The sequence below is a fragment of the Caretta caretta genome, chromosome 2 (assembly GCF_965140235.1).
Source record: "Caretta caretta isolate rCarCar2 chromosome 2, rCarCar1.hap1, whole genome shotgun sequence".
In the NCBI taxonomy this organism is placed as follows: domain Eukaryota; kingdom Metazoa; phylum Chordata; order Testudines; family Cheloniidae; genus Caretta; species Caretta caretta.
In genome coordinates this window covers 143,656,541-143,672,132 of record NC_134207.1, presented here as the reverse complement: position 1 = coordinate 143,672,132, position 15,592 = coordinate 143,656,541, and the positions used below count along the sequence as shown (strand labels likewise).

The 15,592-nt window shown below is 48.3% G+C and overlaps 1 protein-coding gene across 9 annotated transcripts in view; it reads left to right on the top strand.

Annotated features, from left to right (window-relative positions):
* MTRR (5-methyltetrahydrofolate-homocysteine methyltransferase reductase) overlaps positions 1–15,592 on the top strand; it is a 118,313-nt gene that overhangs the window by 52,016 nt on the left and 50,705 nt on the right. For all 9 annotated transcript variants that reach the window (XR_012667096.1, XM_048839549.2, XM_048839548.2 and 6 more), the window contains one exon: positions 2,756–2,841. Coding sequence is in view for 8 of the 9 variants with exons in the window: in XM_048839549.2 (XP_048695506.2) it covers positions 2,756–2,841 (86 nt within the window). In the remaining variant the exon portion in view is untranslated. The remainder of the gene's footprint in view (positions 1–2,755; positions 2,842–15,592) is intronic.

Below are 15,592 nucleotides of genomic sequence, written 5' to 3'. Positions count from 1 at the left end.
CCTGGACTGTGGGACCACTGAGCCCTCCCAACCAACCAACCTGGGTGGCCTCTCACACTGTGATGCTGATGTCAAGCTCCAAGCCTCTGATAGGCACTGCACTCACACATTCAGGGACGCACCCAACTGAGTTTCATGAATGATTTCCCAGCCACTCATGAACTATCAATAGGGAGGCTTCAGCCAATTCTCCCCAGTCTTGCACCCCAGAACTGTACCGTCTTGCACTGGTCAGAAGTCTGGCCAGTGTAAGTTTATTACCTAGTTTGCCATTTTGTCAAAGGAAAGTGGATGTGCACCAGCCTTTGTAACCTGAGCTCAGGTTTCCCAAGCACTTTAGACAAACTCACTGGTAAGCATAAAACATTAAAGTAAGTTTATTAACTACAAAAAAAATTAAATGATTATAAGTGGTAGGCATAAAGGTCAGAGAGAGTTACCTTAAGAAAATAAAAAGTAAACATGCATTCTAAATCCTAAACTTTTAGTCTAAGCAAGAGTTGAATCAAACACCTTTTCTCACCTGGACAGATGGTACAAACAGGCTATAGTTCCTCAACACGAAGGCTGGGAATACCTTCCAACCTGGGACCAAACTTCCCTAGTTCAAATTCTTTGTCTTTCAGACCTTCTTCCAGCTATTGAGATTGTGGGGCGGGGGAGAGACCCAGTGATTGTCACCGTCTCTCTTTTTATCCCTTCTTCCAGCTACTAGAAAGATCCTTGCAGTTATGTGGAGGTCAGGCAGTTCCCATTGGTCAAACAGTATTGTGCATGTGCCTTCTCTAGAAGCCTCTGGGATAGTGGATTGTGTGTTGATGAGCCAATAACAACTGTCTGGCTATCGATGACTACTCCTTTGTTGTAACTGAAAGGCTCGTTGTGGGTGTTTCCAACCTCTCAACATATTTCGGTAACACAAATAGTAATACTTCATAACTTCACATACAGTGCTATATAGTACATACTATCCAACAGATCAGATCAAAACTTACAAAATGGTACCTCGCAAGGCATACTTTGTATAAAACATATAATCAAATCACAGTGGTGAATATGGGGGTTCCAGGGTGCTACTTTGATGTACAGAGTGTCACTTGGTCTACAATTATAACACCTTCATTAAACACTACAAGGTGGACCTTTTATCTTCTGCAGAGACTTCCTTTGGCAGGTAGATGCTGCAGGCAGTGGCCCAGAAATAGACTTTTGAGAAAGCTCACAAAAAGGGGGATACTTCTTTTCTACCAGACTTTTGTTTCATAATCCTCCCTACATCTCTTCACTGGTCGCTACTTCCCAGACATTCAGAATTGTGGGAGACGCTGTGCTGTAGAACAGAAGATTTCTTACTGATAATGTTCATTCTGCTTGCAGCATCTTCCACAGTTCTACCCACCCTGGATGGCTCATGACTTAAGAGTCAGATACTAAATAGAATCGTTACCATATGACTGTCTTCTTTGGTCTAATGTACATAGTTATTTCATTATCTCTGGCATATCTGTTGTTGGTGTTATATAAATTTTATAGCTGGGGAATAGTGGGAGCAGAGGAGGTGTGGCCAGAGCATATGGTGCCAAAACACTGATCCGCCTCCTTGAGCTGCAGGGAGCAGCCTAGATGTCCAGAATTGTGGAATATGCTGCTAGCAGAAATTATTGTTAAGAAATTTTCCATTCTGTGTGCTAAGGGCCACAAATTTGTTACAGTTGATGCTTTATGCTGTTTGCATCTTGGGGGCAGTACCAGACCCATCAGTCACTGGCAGCAGAAGTTTGCCCCACTCTCTAAAGTTTCCTCAAGATTGTTCTGCCTATAACTGGCCAGTGGCTCAGCCAGACCTTGCAGCTACAGGTCTTTTCCGAGGGAAATGCCAAACTTTATTTCAAATGTTTAGACTAATGGGCTCGGGAATGTGTCTGTCTAATTCCCAGCCAGGTCCAAAGGAGGAGATTGTCTCCTCAGCTCTGCTCCTCCTCCTGAGACATTTGCAGCAGATGTTGCTTCAGGAAGCGAACTAGGCTGAGAAGGGGGTCTGTGTGTCTGCTCTATTTCTCCTCCCTAATCCTGCCTTCCCCTCAAGAGAAATCCCATTGAGTTGAGGTTTCAGAGTAACAGCCGTGTAGTGAGCTGTAGCTCACGAAAGCTTATGCTCAAATAAATTGGTTAGTCTCTAAGGTGCCACAAGTACTCCTTTTCTTATTGAGTTGAGGGTAAGACTTCACACTATATTAGCAGCTGATGAGCAGTCATTCTGTGCAGCTTTAGTGTTGTTTTGCAGTGTGGCTGCTCTCACTGTAACTAGGTTAACTTGAGAGGAGTTAACTTGAGCTAATTGCAGTAAAGATGTAGCCTTAGAGGTCAGTGGGGTGTGGCAAAGTTGCAGCTTCCACAATCCATAGACCTCCCAAACCCTCCCATTGTAATGGAGAGCATAGGGGAAAACTTTGGAGAGCCTCTCTCCATGGAGATTTTTCCATCACATTGGAGGTGGCAATAAGGCCTTGAAAATTCAGCAGTAAAGCATATAGTAATGTGTGTTTAACAAACCCTATTATTTTATTTCACACCTTTTCAGTAAGCTTGAGTTCTATGGTAGGTTCTTCACTAGAGAATATTGTCTAGCTATAAAAATGCCAGTAATTCAGAATATGAAGTTCAGTTTAACTCTGATATTTCTTTAAAGAACAAATGCATTGTGAAATTTATTGCTGGCTTTAACTAATTTAATTTCCATTTCTCCACTCCACAGGAGCAGCTCCAGAGCATATACCTAAAGGAAGTACTGTGGAATTTATTCTTACCTGGTGTCTGGAAATAAGAGCAGTTCCCAGAAAGGTTTTTATATCTTGCTTTGCTGTTTTTAAGAAAAGATCTTATAGATTTTAAGCCCAGAAGGGACCATTGTGATAATCCAGTCTGACCATAACACAGGTTATTGAACTATCCCAAAATAATTCCTAGAGCATAGTTCTTAGAAGAACATCCAGTCTTGATTTAAAAATTTTTTGTGATGGAGAATCCACCATGAACCTTGATAAATTTTTCCAGTGGTTAATTACCATCGCTGTTAAAAATTGATCTTATTTCCAGTCTAAATTTGTCTACCCCCAAATTCCAGCCATTTGATTATGTTATACCTTTCTTTGCTAGACTGAAGAGCCCATTATCAAAAGGGTATGTCGACACTACGAAATTAGGTCGAATTTATAGAAGTCGATTTTTATAGAAGTGATTTTATACAGTCGATTGTGTGTGTCCCCACTAAGCGCATTAAGTCAGTGGAGAGCGTCCACAGTACCATGGCTAGCGTCGACTTTCGGAGCATTGCACTGTGGGTAGCTATCCCACAGTTCCCGCAGTCTCCGCCACCCATTGGAATTCTGGGTTAAGCTCCCAATGTCTGATGGGGCAAAAACATTGTCGCGGGTGGTTTTGGGTACATGTTGTCAGTCACCCCTCCCTCCATGAAAGCAATGGCAGACAATCTTTTCGCACCTTTTTTCCATGCGGGCGCCACACTGCTTTCAGCAGACGGTGCAGTAGGACTGCAAACCATAGTCATCCACCCGTTCCGCTGCAACTCTGCTCTCCTGCAGACGCCATACCACGGCAAGCGTGGAGCCCACTCAGATCACCATGGCAGTTATGAGCATTGTAAACACCTTGTGCATTATCCTGCACTATGTGCAGAACCAGAACCTGCAAAAGCAGGCGAGGAGGCGATGGCAGCACGGTGATGAGAATGATGAGGACATGGACACAGACTTCTCTCAAAGTATGGGCCCTGGCAATTTGGACATCCTGGTGGCAATGGGGCAGGCTCAAGCCATGGAATGCTGATTCTGGGCCCAGGAAACAAGTACAGACTGGTGGGACCGCATAGTGTTGCAGGTCTGGGATGATTCCCAGTGACTGCAAAACTTTCGCATGCGTAAGGGCACTTTCATGGAACTTTGTGACTTGCTTTCCCCTGCCCTGAAGCGCAAGAATACCGAGATGAGAGCAGCCCTCACAGTTCACAAGCGAGTGGCGATAACCCTCTGGAAGTTTGCAACGCCAGACAGCTACTGGTCAGTCGGGAATCAATTTGGAGTGCGCAAATCTACTGTGGGGGCTGCTGTGATCCAAGTAGCCAATGCAATCACTGAGCTGCTGCTATCAAGGGTAGTGATTCTGGGAAATGTGCAGGTCATAATGGATGGCTTTGCTGCAATGGGGTTCCCTAACTCTGGTGGAGCGATAGACGGAACGCATATCCCTATCTTGGGACCAGACCATCTTGGCAACCAGTTCATAAACTGCAAGGGGAACTTTTTCAGTGGTGCTGCAAGCACTGGTGGATCACAATGGACGTTTCACCAACATCAACATGGGATTGCCGGGAAAGGTACATGACGCTCACATCTTTAGGAACTCTGGTCTGTTTGAACAGCTGCAGGAAGGGACTTCCCAGACCAGAAAATAACTGTTGGTGATATTGAAACGCCTATAGTTATCCTTGGGGACCCAGCCTACCCCTTAATGCCATGGCTCATGAAGCCGTACACAGGCACCCTGGACAGCAGTCAGGAGCTGTTCAACTATAGGCTGAGCAAGTGCAGAATGGTGGTAGAATGTGCATTTGGACGTTTAAAAGCGCACTGGCGCAGTTTACTGACTCAGACCTCAGCGAAACCAATATTCCCATTGTTATTGCTGCTTGCTGTGTGCTCCACAATATCTGTGCGAATAAGGGGGAGACATTTATGGCGGGGTGGGAGGTTGAGGCAAATTGCCTGGCCGCTGATTACGCACAGCCAGACACCAGGGCGGTTAGAAGAGCACAGCAGGGAGTGCTGCACATCAGAGAAGCTTTGAAAACCAGTTTAATGACTGGCTAGGCGACGGTGTGACATTTCTGTTTGTTTCTCCTTGATGAAAACCCGCCTCCTTGGTTCACTCTACTCCCCTGTAAGCCAGCCGACCTCCTCCCTTCGATCACCGCTTGCAGAGGCAATAAATTCATTGTTGTTTCAAATTCATGCATTCTTTATTAATTCATCACACAAACAGGGGGATAACTGCCAAGGTAGCCCGGGAGGGGTAGGGAAGGAGGGAAGGACAAGGCCACACTGCACTTCAAAACGTATTGAATGCCAGCCTTCTGTTGCTTGGGCAGTCCTCTGGGGTGGAGTGGCTGGGTGCCTGGAAGGCCCCCTGCTGCTCCCCCCAGTGTTCTTGGGCGTCTGGGTGAGGAGGCTATGGAACCTGGGGAGGAGGTCGGGCGGTTACACGGGGGCTGCAGCGGCAGTCTGTGCTCCTGCTGCCTTTTCTGCAATACAGCCATACGCCAGAGCATATCAGTTTGATCCTCTGGTAGCCTCAGCATTTCATCCTGCCTCCTCTCATCATGCTGACGCCACCACTCCTCTTGCTCATCCCTCCTGTGCTCTTGTTCATTTTCTGCTTTCCTGGACTCTGCCATTGTTTGCCTCCACGCATTCTGCTGAGCTCCTTCAGTGTGGGAGGACTGCATGAGCTCCGAGAACATTTCATTGTGACTGCTTTTTTTTCGCCTTCTTATCTGCGCTAGCCTCTGGGACGGAGATGATAGCGGGAGTGTTGAAACATTTGCAGCTGCAGGAGGAAAAAAAGGGAGAGTAGTATTTAAAAAGACACATTTTAGAAAACAGTGGGTAGATTCTTTCACGGTGAACCAAGCTGTTAACATTACATAGCACGTGCTTTCGGTACAAGGTCACATTTTGCCTCTCATATTGAGGGCCTGCTGGTTTGGTGTGAAATCACACACGCAGGGCTGGGCAATAGAATTCAGCTTGCAGGCAGCCATGGTAAGCCACAGTCTTTTGGCTTCTTCAACCTTCATAACATGTGGGAATGGTTTCAAACAGCAGCGCCCTCATTTCCCATACCAAGCACCCGTTGGGTTGGCCATTTAAAATGGGTTGGCCATTTAAAAGGAGGGGCTGCGGTTTTCAGGTTAACGTGCAGCACAAACCCAACTAATACCCCCCTCCCCCGCCAATTCTCTGGGATGATCGCTTCACTCCTCCCCCCACCGTGTGGCTAACAGTGGGGATGATTTCTTTTCAGCCACAGGCAAACAGCCCAGCAGGAACGGCCACCTCTGGATATCCCCTTAATAAAATTCCTCTATTTCGACCAGGTGACCATGAATGATATCACTCTTCTGAGGATAACGCAGAGAGATAAAGAACGGATGTTGCTTGAATGCCAGCAAACACTGGGACCATACGCTGCCATGCTTTGTTATGCAATGATTCCAGACTCCGTGCTACTGGCCTGGCGTGGTAAAGTGTCCTACCATGGAGGACGGAATAAGGCTGCCCTCCCCAGAAACCTTTTGCAAAGGCTTTGGGAGTACCTCCAGGAGAGCTTCATGGAGATGTCCCTGGAGGATTTCCGCTCCATCCCCAGACACATTAACAGACTTTTCTAGTAGAAGTACTGGTTGTGAATGCATCCCAAGTCTTCAGGGCAGATTAATCATTAAACACGCTTGCTTTTAAACCATGTATTCTATTTAAAAAGGTACACTCACCAGAGGTGCCTTCTCCGGCTTCATGGTCTGGGAGCCTGGGTTGGGAGGGTATTGGCTCCAGGGTGATGAACAGTTCCTGGCTATCGGGGAGAATGGTTTCATCCTCCGTCTCCTCATCATCTTCCTCATCCCCAAAATCCTCATCCCTGTTGTGTGAGACTTCCCCCTTGCAGGAATTCATGTACAGGGGTGGGGTAGTGGTAGGGGCACCCCCTAGAATTGCGTGCAGCTTATCATAGAAGCGGCATGTCTGGGGCTCTGACCCGGAGTGGCCATTTGCCTCTTTGGTTTTTTGGTAGATTTGCTTGAACTCCTTAATTTTCATGCGGCACTGCTGCGGGTCTCTGTTATAGCCTCTATCCATCATGCCCTTGGAGATTTTTTCAAATATTTTGGCATTTTGTTTTTTGGAACAGAGTTCTGATAGCACGGATTCGTCTCCCCATACAGCGATCAGATCCAGTGTCTCCTGTTCAGTCCATGCTGGAGCTCTTTTGTGATTCTGGGACTGCATGGTCACCTCTGCTGATGAGCTCACCATGCTGGCCAAACAGGAAATGTAATTCAAAAGTTCTCAGTGCTTTTCCTGTGTACCTGGCCAGTGCATCCGAGTTGAGAGCGCTGTCCAGAGCAGTCACAATGGAGCACTCTGGGATAGCTCCTGGAGGCCAATACCGTCAAATTGCATCCACACTACTCCAAATTCGACCCGGCGATGTCGATTTCAGCACTAATCCCCTCGATGGGGAGGAGTACAGAAATCGATTTTAAGAGCCTTTTAAGTAAAAAAAAAAAAAAAAAAAAATTGCTTCGTTGTGTGGACAGGTGCAGAGTTAAATCAATCAAGTTACCTTTTAACCTTCTCTTTGTTAAGCTAAATAGATTGAGCTCCTTGAGTCTGTCACTGTACGGTATGTTTTCTAATTCTTTAATAATTCTCTTGGCTCTAGATCCACAAAACCTGTGGAAACTGCCAGGATGCCACATTTTCATGTCCCTTTCTATTTCCATGGTGCTCCTCTTCACATCCAGGCATGAAAGAGAGCAGATGCCTATATAAAGAGGAGTCTTCTTTGAGGAGTGTCCCTGTGGTTGCTCCACTTTAGGTGAATCTGTGCCCCTGCACTTGTAATTGAAGATTTTTAGTAGTGCCTGGTTGGGTCGCACATGTGCTGTCCCTGTCCTGCACCGCCTCAGGCGGTTACATAGTGGTGTGCAACCAACTCTCCCTCAGTTCCTTCTCTACTGCCCTCGATTTGAGATGGCAGCATCTGACAGAGGTTCCCCATCACCCCCTCAGAGGAAGGAGCACTCCTCCAAAAAGGTGACAGAGAAACGGGGTCCGACCTCCCCTTCTCAGAAACCCATGAAAAAGAGACATTCCTCAACACTTCAGACCCCATCGGTACCGACTGTCTACCTCAGGAAGTGGGACCATCCAGTACTGTGTGAGCCAAAGACCTAAGCGTCTGGCTCAGAAAAAGGCAAAAAAGGGAAATTTGCCATCCTTGCCTCGGTACTGCCGGAGCCACTCAAACATGCAACACCAAGCTGCTTAGCATTGCTACAGTCTCTGACACCACTGTGACGTTCCCCTTTGGTCATTTATGGACCCGTGATCTGCTAGGTCACTCCAATCTATGACTCTGGGAGCCAGCCTTACCCTGCTCTGCTGTGACAATCCCCACTCCTGAGCTGTTCATACACAGCCTCTGACATGTAAACTGCTCTTTGCATTGTGCAACTGAATGACACTAGCCAATATCTCCTTATATCCGAGGGTCAGATCCTAACTTGCAAAGCTTTACAAGCTTCATTGGAATCTGCAGACACAGGGGCATTGTCCATTGCCACAGCTATAGTAATGTGACTAGCTTCCTGGCTCCACTTCTTGGGTTTTCCAAAAGAGGTACAATCAACTGCAAGGATCACCCATTCAAAGGACCCAAGCTATTTGCAACCAAAAAGGATGAGTCCCTTCACACATTGAAGGACTCCAGGGCGACGCTGAGATCCTTGGGCATATGCATGCCTACACAAAAGAACAAACGGGAACTCGATGCAAAGATCTAGCTCCACATGCGACACCGGGGGTGGGCAAACTTTTTGGCCCGAGGACCACATCTGGGTGGGGAAATTGCATGCAGGGCCATGAATGTAGGGCTGGGGAGGGGGTTAGGGTGTGGGAGTAGGTGCAGTGTGCAGGAAGGGGCTCAGGGCAAGGGTTTGGGGCAGAGGAGGGGTGCGGGGTGTACGAGGGAGCTCAGGAAAGGGGGTTGGGGTGGAGGAGGGGGTGCATAGTGTGGGAGGGGGCTCAGAGCATTGGTGCAGGGAGGGGTGTAGGAGGGGGCTCAGGGCAGTGGGTTGGAGTGCAGGAGGAATGTGCGGTGCAGCAGGGGTTGGTGTGCAGGCAGGGGGCTCAGGGCAGGGAGTTTGGGGTGCAGGGTGCAGGAGGAGTTTGGGGTGCGGGCTCCGGCCCAGCGCCGCTGCCGCAGCTTACCTGCAGTGGCTCACACCAGGGCCAGGGTAGGCTCCCTGCTGGCCCTGGCCACGTCCCTGCAGCCCCTGGGTGTGTGTGGGGGGAAGCGGCAGACAGCTGAGCGTGCCGCTCTTGTCTGCGAGTGCTTCCCCCCCCACCCCCAGCTCCCATTGGCTGCAGTTCCCCGTTCCCGGCCAATGGGAGCTTCGGGGGCGGTACCCACAGGGAAGAGGAGCGCCCAGGGCCCTTTGCCCCCCTCCCCCAGGGTCTGCAGGGACATGGTGCCAATCGTTTCCCGGAGCGGAGCGGGGCCCATGGTGCCATGAGGGTGGCAATCCTGCTTGCTGGATCCAAAGCCCCGAGGGGCTGGATCTGGTCCGCGGGCCATAGTTTGCCCACCCCTGTCCTACACGCAACCTCAGAGGCAATATGACCTTCAAAGGCTGTGGCAGAGACCCGTAAGATGGAGACCACTCCCTTCTCAGTTCTCGACATCCCAACAACTCCCTCTAAACAACAGTTTTGAAGATTTGATTGAGGACCAGAGACACCTCCTTCTTTTTCTATTGTGGACCCATCTGATACCATCCATCCATTCGGAGACCATCTGATTCCATACCACCCAGTGTGGTGAAAAATCACATCAGACAAATGGGCATTAGAAATTATCAAGACTGGCTATTGCATCCAATTTACCTCATCCCCCTCCAAACAACCCTCTCTCCCCATTCCTCTTGAGGGACCCTTTTCACAAACACCTACTGCGACAGGAGGTAAACCATCTCATACGTCTACGCACAGTAGAACCAGTACCAGCACAACAGAGGGAAGGGTTTCTACTTCCATTATTTTCTAACCCAGAAAAAAAACAGGAGATGGAGGCCAGTTCTTGACTTAGGAAGACCCAACAAATTCATGAAGACCCAGCAATTTAGGATGGTCCCTCTAGCAATAATAATTCCACCAAGAACAAGGGGACTGGTTCTCAGCCCTCGACCTCCCCGATGCATAAGGATACATCACTCACACAGGAGATTTCTCAGATTTGTTCTGGGAACAGATAATTTCAAGTACCAAATACTCCCTTTCAGCTCATCTGCAGCTCCACAGATAGTCTTAAAAATCCTTGCAGTGGTAGCAGCTCACCTCCATGGACAAGGGGTCATAATATTCCCCATCTGTATGATTGCTTACTCAAAGTCTCGACTCAGGAAGAGGCAGTAGAAGCTACCCAAAAGTTAGTAGCTCTCTTCACACAGCTAGGGCTACAAATAAACTAACAAAAATCAATATTCACACCTGTGCAGAGATTGGAGTTCATTGGGGCCTACCTCGACTCTCTAGATGCTACAGCCTCTCTGCCCCCTCACAGATTTTTCCACTCTAGTCCACCTAATCGCTATAATGCAAGCCAGCCCACAGACATCAGCCAGGACTTGCCTCCAACACTTAGGCCATATGTCAGCAATGATGTTTGTCATCAAATGCAATGCCTGCAAAGCAAGCTCAGGACATATCTTCTACACAGACACAGTACAAACAAAAATCTTACGATGCCAACCAAAGTAAAAAAAATTCTCTGGACTCAACCACACAACGTTTGCATGATAGTTCCCTTTTTGCAGACCCCTCCATCAATGATAGTCATAACAGATGTTTCTCTGCTAAGTTGGGAGGCACAACCACACAAGCTAAGGCTGCTGGTGCCCGTCAGAATCAACATTACACATAAACCTACTGAAGCTGCCGGCAGTCCGGAATGCATGCTCAAACTTCCTAACCATGATCGGGGACAAGGCCATAAAGGTGCTTACGGACACTTGTTCCGCCAAGAAGGGGCACACTCATGCTCCCTATGCACGGAAGCCATGCTACTATGGAACTGGTGAATCTGCCACATCGACATCTCAGCCTTCTATCTACCAGGATGCCAAAACACTACTGCAGTTGCACTGAGCAGAAAATTTTCCCAGAACCATGGGTGGGAAATGAACACCAGCGTACTACAGAACATATTCAGACACAGGGGGTTCCCAACTATAAACCTCTTTGCGACAACCCAGAATGCCAAGTGCCCATGCTTCTTCTCCAGAGCGGGACTGGGATCCCATTCTCTAGGTGATGCTTTTCTCCTCAAATGGGATGCACATCTACTGTATGATTTTCCCCCGGTGCCCCCGCCCCTTGTAGCCAGGGTCATACACAAGATAAGGACCGACAACTCTAGAGTCACCTTGATATCCACCCACGTGGCCGAGACAAATGTGGTTTTCCTTACCACTTGAAGACTTCTGTGTTCCCACCACACACTCTTCCTCATCTCCTGTCTCAGGATGCAGGCCAGATCTACTACCCAAACTTGGCAAGACTCCACCTGAAGGCATGGCGACTCCATGGTTCTGAGATGATTAAATGACCTCTTAAGAGGATGTAAGGGACGTTCTTTTAAACAGCAGAAAATCGTCTACACAGAATACCTACCTGTGCAAATAAGAGAGATTCCATACCTGGTGCCAGAATAGGCAAACAGTAGCAACTACCTCTCCTTTATCAATAGTAATGGGTTACACACTGGAACTCAAGAAATCTGGTCTCTGAATGAGCTTGGTCAGAGTACATCTTGTGGCAATCAGTGTTGCCCCACTAAGTAGATGAGTTCCTCTTCGAGAGATGTCCCTGAGGGTGCTCCACTTCAGGTCAAGGTGCGTCCCAGTGCCTTTGATCGGAGATTTCTACAACAGTACCCCTACGAGTCGCGCACGCGCTGTGCCTACTTCACAAGCTGTCAGTGTTTGAATAGCGCGTGCACAGCCTGGGCTCCTCAGTTCCTTCTCGACCATCCCTGGCTAGAGACGGAGTTCAGCAGTCCTCTCAGATTTACTCATAGATAGTTCTGTTTCTCAGTTTAATTTAGATAGTTTAGTCATAGTTACTATTTAAGAAAAATAGTTTAGTTTTTGTAGTTATTTTTAAAAAAAACCCAAAACCTCGGCTACGGACATGCCCGGCTCCCGCGGCTTCAAGAGATGTGCCTCCTGCAACAAGACCATCCCTATCTCAGTCATTCACAGTGTGTACGCTGTTTGGGGGAGTCTTATGTGCCCCCAAAATGCGTCCACTGTAATAAGCTTAATGCATGAACCCGCAAGCTTAGGGAGCTAAGACTGAAACTGCTCTTCTTAGAAAACGCCCTCAGACCTACCTCTGACCCTGGCCAGCAAAGCTCTTTAAAACCCTCAAGGGAGAAAGGTAAAACAAAGAAACGGCCAGCTTCCTCCCCCCGTCAGGGGCTACTCCTCAGCAAAGAAGTCTCAAATGACTTCCACCTCACAAGTGCTCGCCGCTCCACGGCTCAGCACTTTTAACTCTGCAGGCACCTCAGGCACCGACTGTGAGTCAGCTGCTCAGCTTCCTGGTGCTGAGGCTCAGGGCGTTCAGCTGCCCGCCTCCTACAGCTCTCCCTCAGCAACCTTTGACAGCACGGTGCTGAGAGCATAAGTAGAGATTGCGGCACCGCCATTTAATCTTGCAGCGCCTCTTTCTCACCTGACTCTCCCGGCACAGAGCCTCCTTATGTTGCCTGCCTGCCTGACAGGTCTGGGGCACCACCTCTTGTGGCACAATATACACCCCCCAGTGCAACCTTCAGTGCAGCAGATGCCTCCGCAGACTCTGCCTGCACCAACGGCAGCGGCATCAGCTCCACTTCAGTTAACCCTTACTCCTCTCCTGCCTTATTATTCGGCACCTGGAGTCGCTACACCACCTCAGTGTTTACATCCAGGGGACTTAAGATGTCACATACCCCTCAATCTCCGCTACTCGGCACTGATCTATCACCAGGACCTTCAGCACCCTATCTGCAGTACTCCCCTACCGCTCCAAGCCTCTCAAGTGGAGAAGAGGAGAAAGAGGATGACGACGATATGTTTTCTTCACAATATTCCTCCCAGGTTCGCTTACCTATAAGTGGGAGACGCACAAGTGGGAGATGCATCCCTCCTATTCTAGTGGCTCCCCACACTGGTATGGCAACTCCTGCATGGGATCACCTACCTCTTTTCCTAGGCAATAGCCACACTGGGGTCCATGGAACTACACCACGGCACAATTGAGTGTTCACCGTGCCGCCCGTAGAAAAGCTGTCATACGCTTCCTGATGCTCTTACACGGATATGCAGATAAGACGTGAAATAGTCACTCCGCCTGCACAGGACATGGCTCCCCATCCTACAGCAATAGCACCACGGGAGGCAACAGTGCTCCCACCGCCTCCCACTACTGATGATCTCATTCACTTTCAGGAATTATTTAAAAGGGTAGCCAATGAACTCAAGATTACCCTGGAGAAGGTACCAGAAACCCACCACGAACTTACCGACATATTACAAGCTACCATGTCATCCAGAGTAGCCCTACCAATTAATGGGGCCATCATGGAACCAGCTAAAATTATCTGGCAGACCCTGGCCACAATAACCCTCACTAGCAAAAGACTGGACTACAAATATTTTGTCTTGTCGAAGGGTTCGGAGTTTCTATTTACTCACCCAATTCGCTAGTGGTCGAGATGGCTAACCAGAAAAATAAGCACCAGCTTTCCAATTTACCCCGTCTGACAAGGAGAACAAGAGACTGGATTCTTTTGGGTGCAAAGTGTATTCATCTTCCACTTTGCAATTTTGAGTAGCGAATTACATGGCGCTCTTAGCAAAATATGACCACAAAAATTATGCTAAAGTAATGCAATTTATTGATGATGTGTTGGAAGTCAAACGACAACCATTCAAAGCGGTGGTGTCCGAGGGCCAATTGATCTCCCGCACAGCTCTTCAGGCCGCCCTCGATGGTGCAGATGCAGTCGCCAGATCCATGGCCACAGCCATCATCATACGGCGTGCCTCATGGTTTACTACTCCCTCCTTTCCCAAGGAGATACAGAGCACTGTCGAAGATCTTCTCTTCGATGGGGACAAGCTCTTCGCCTCTACAACCAATGAGGTCCTCCTTCCATGAAAGAATCGTGAGCTACACTCAGATCTTTAGGCATTCAGCCACCTGCCGCACAAAAAGAGGCAGTACAGATATCAGCCATGCTTTTGCTCAAAATCAACATTTCAGACAATATGTTATGCAGCAACAACACCATAGACCCAGAACCCAATGACGTCACCCTCCACAAACAATGGTGACTCACCCTCCTGCCTCAAACAAACAAATTTGAAGTCTTCAGCATCGATTTCAACCATCCATTTCTTTGGACACCGTCTGCGCCCATTCCTTGCCAATTGGGAAGCTATCACTATGGACAGATGGGTCCTGGAAATTATCAGATCGGGTTATGCCATCACCTTCCTCTCCATACTCTCCCCCCCACTCTCCCATCCTGTCCCTCTTAAGGGACCCCTCTCACGAACAGTTGCTCCGTCAAGAGGTATAACACCTCATACAACTAGGAGTTATAGAGCGGGTATCAGCTCAACAGAAGGAAAGGGTTTTACTCACATTACTTCTTGACAGAAAAGAAAAATGGATGGCGCCCTATCCTGGACCTTCGACATCTAAACAAGTTTGTCAAGAAACAGAAATTCTGGATGGTTACTCTACCAACAATAATTCCAACGGTGGAGCAGGGAGATTGGTTTTCAACCCTTGACCTCCAAGACGCATATTTCCATATCACTATCCACCCTGCCCATTGACGTTTTCTCAGATTTGCTGTGGGAATGGAACACTACCAATACAGGGTCCTGCTTTGGCCTTTCCACTGCCCTACGTGTCTTCTAAAAAGTGCTAGCAGTCGTAATAGCACATCTCAGAAAGAAAGGGGTCCTCATTTTTCCTTACCTGGACAATTGTCTCTTCAAGTCCCCCACTCACTTGGAGGCGATCCGAGCGACTTCTGCAACTGTGTACTGCTTCCACACCTTGGGTCTGCAAATAAACAGAAACAAATCTACCTTACGACCTACCCAACAAATAGACTTCATCGGGGCACACCTCGACTCCACCATGGGTCTTGCCTCTCTTCCCCAGGGCAGATTCCACACAACGGGTACCCTAATTACCCAGATACGTGCCAGCCCGCGGGTTACAGTCCAAGATTCCCTGCAGCTGTTAGGGCACATCGCCGCTTCCACATTCGTGGTCCCAGATGCCAGCATGTACATGGGATGCCTTCAGGGGTAACTAGCCACGGTATACAAACCAAATATCCACAGAGTAAACAAACTGCTAACTATGCCTCCGAAAGTCAAGGACTCGCTCCTCTGGTGGACCTGTCTTATCAACATCTGTGCCGGGATTCTCTTCTGACAAGAACCCCCTTCACTGACCATCGCTACAGATGCATCCCTCACAGGATAGGGAATGCACATGGGTCACCTCACCACTCAGGGCCTCTGGTCCTCTATGGAAACTAAGCTTCATATAAATCTACTAGAGCTCTGAGCCGTACGCAGTGCCAGTTTCCATTTCCTTCCCATTATCCAAAACTGCAAAATTCGGATCATGACAGACAACATTGCATGCATGTTCTGTGTGAA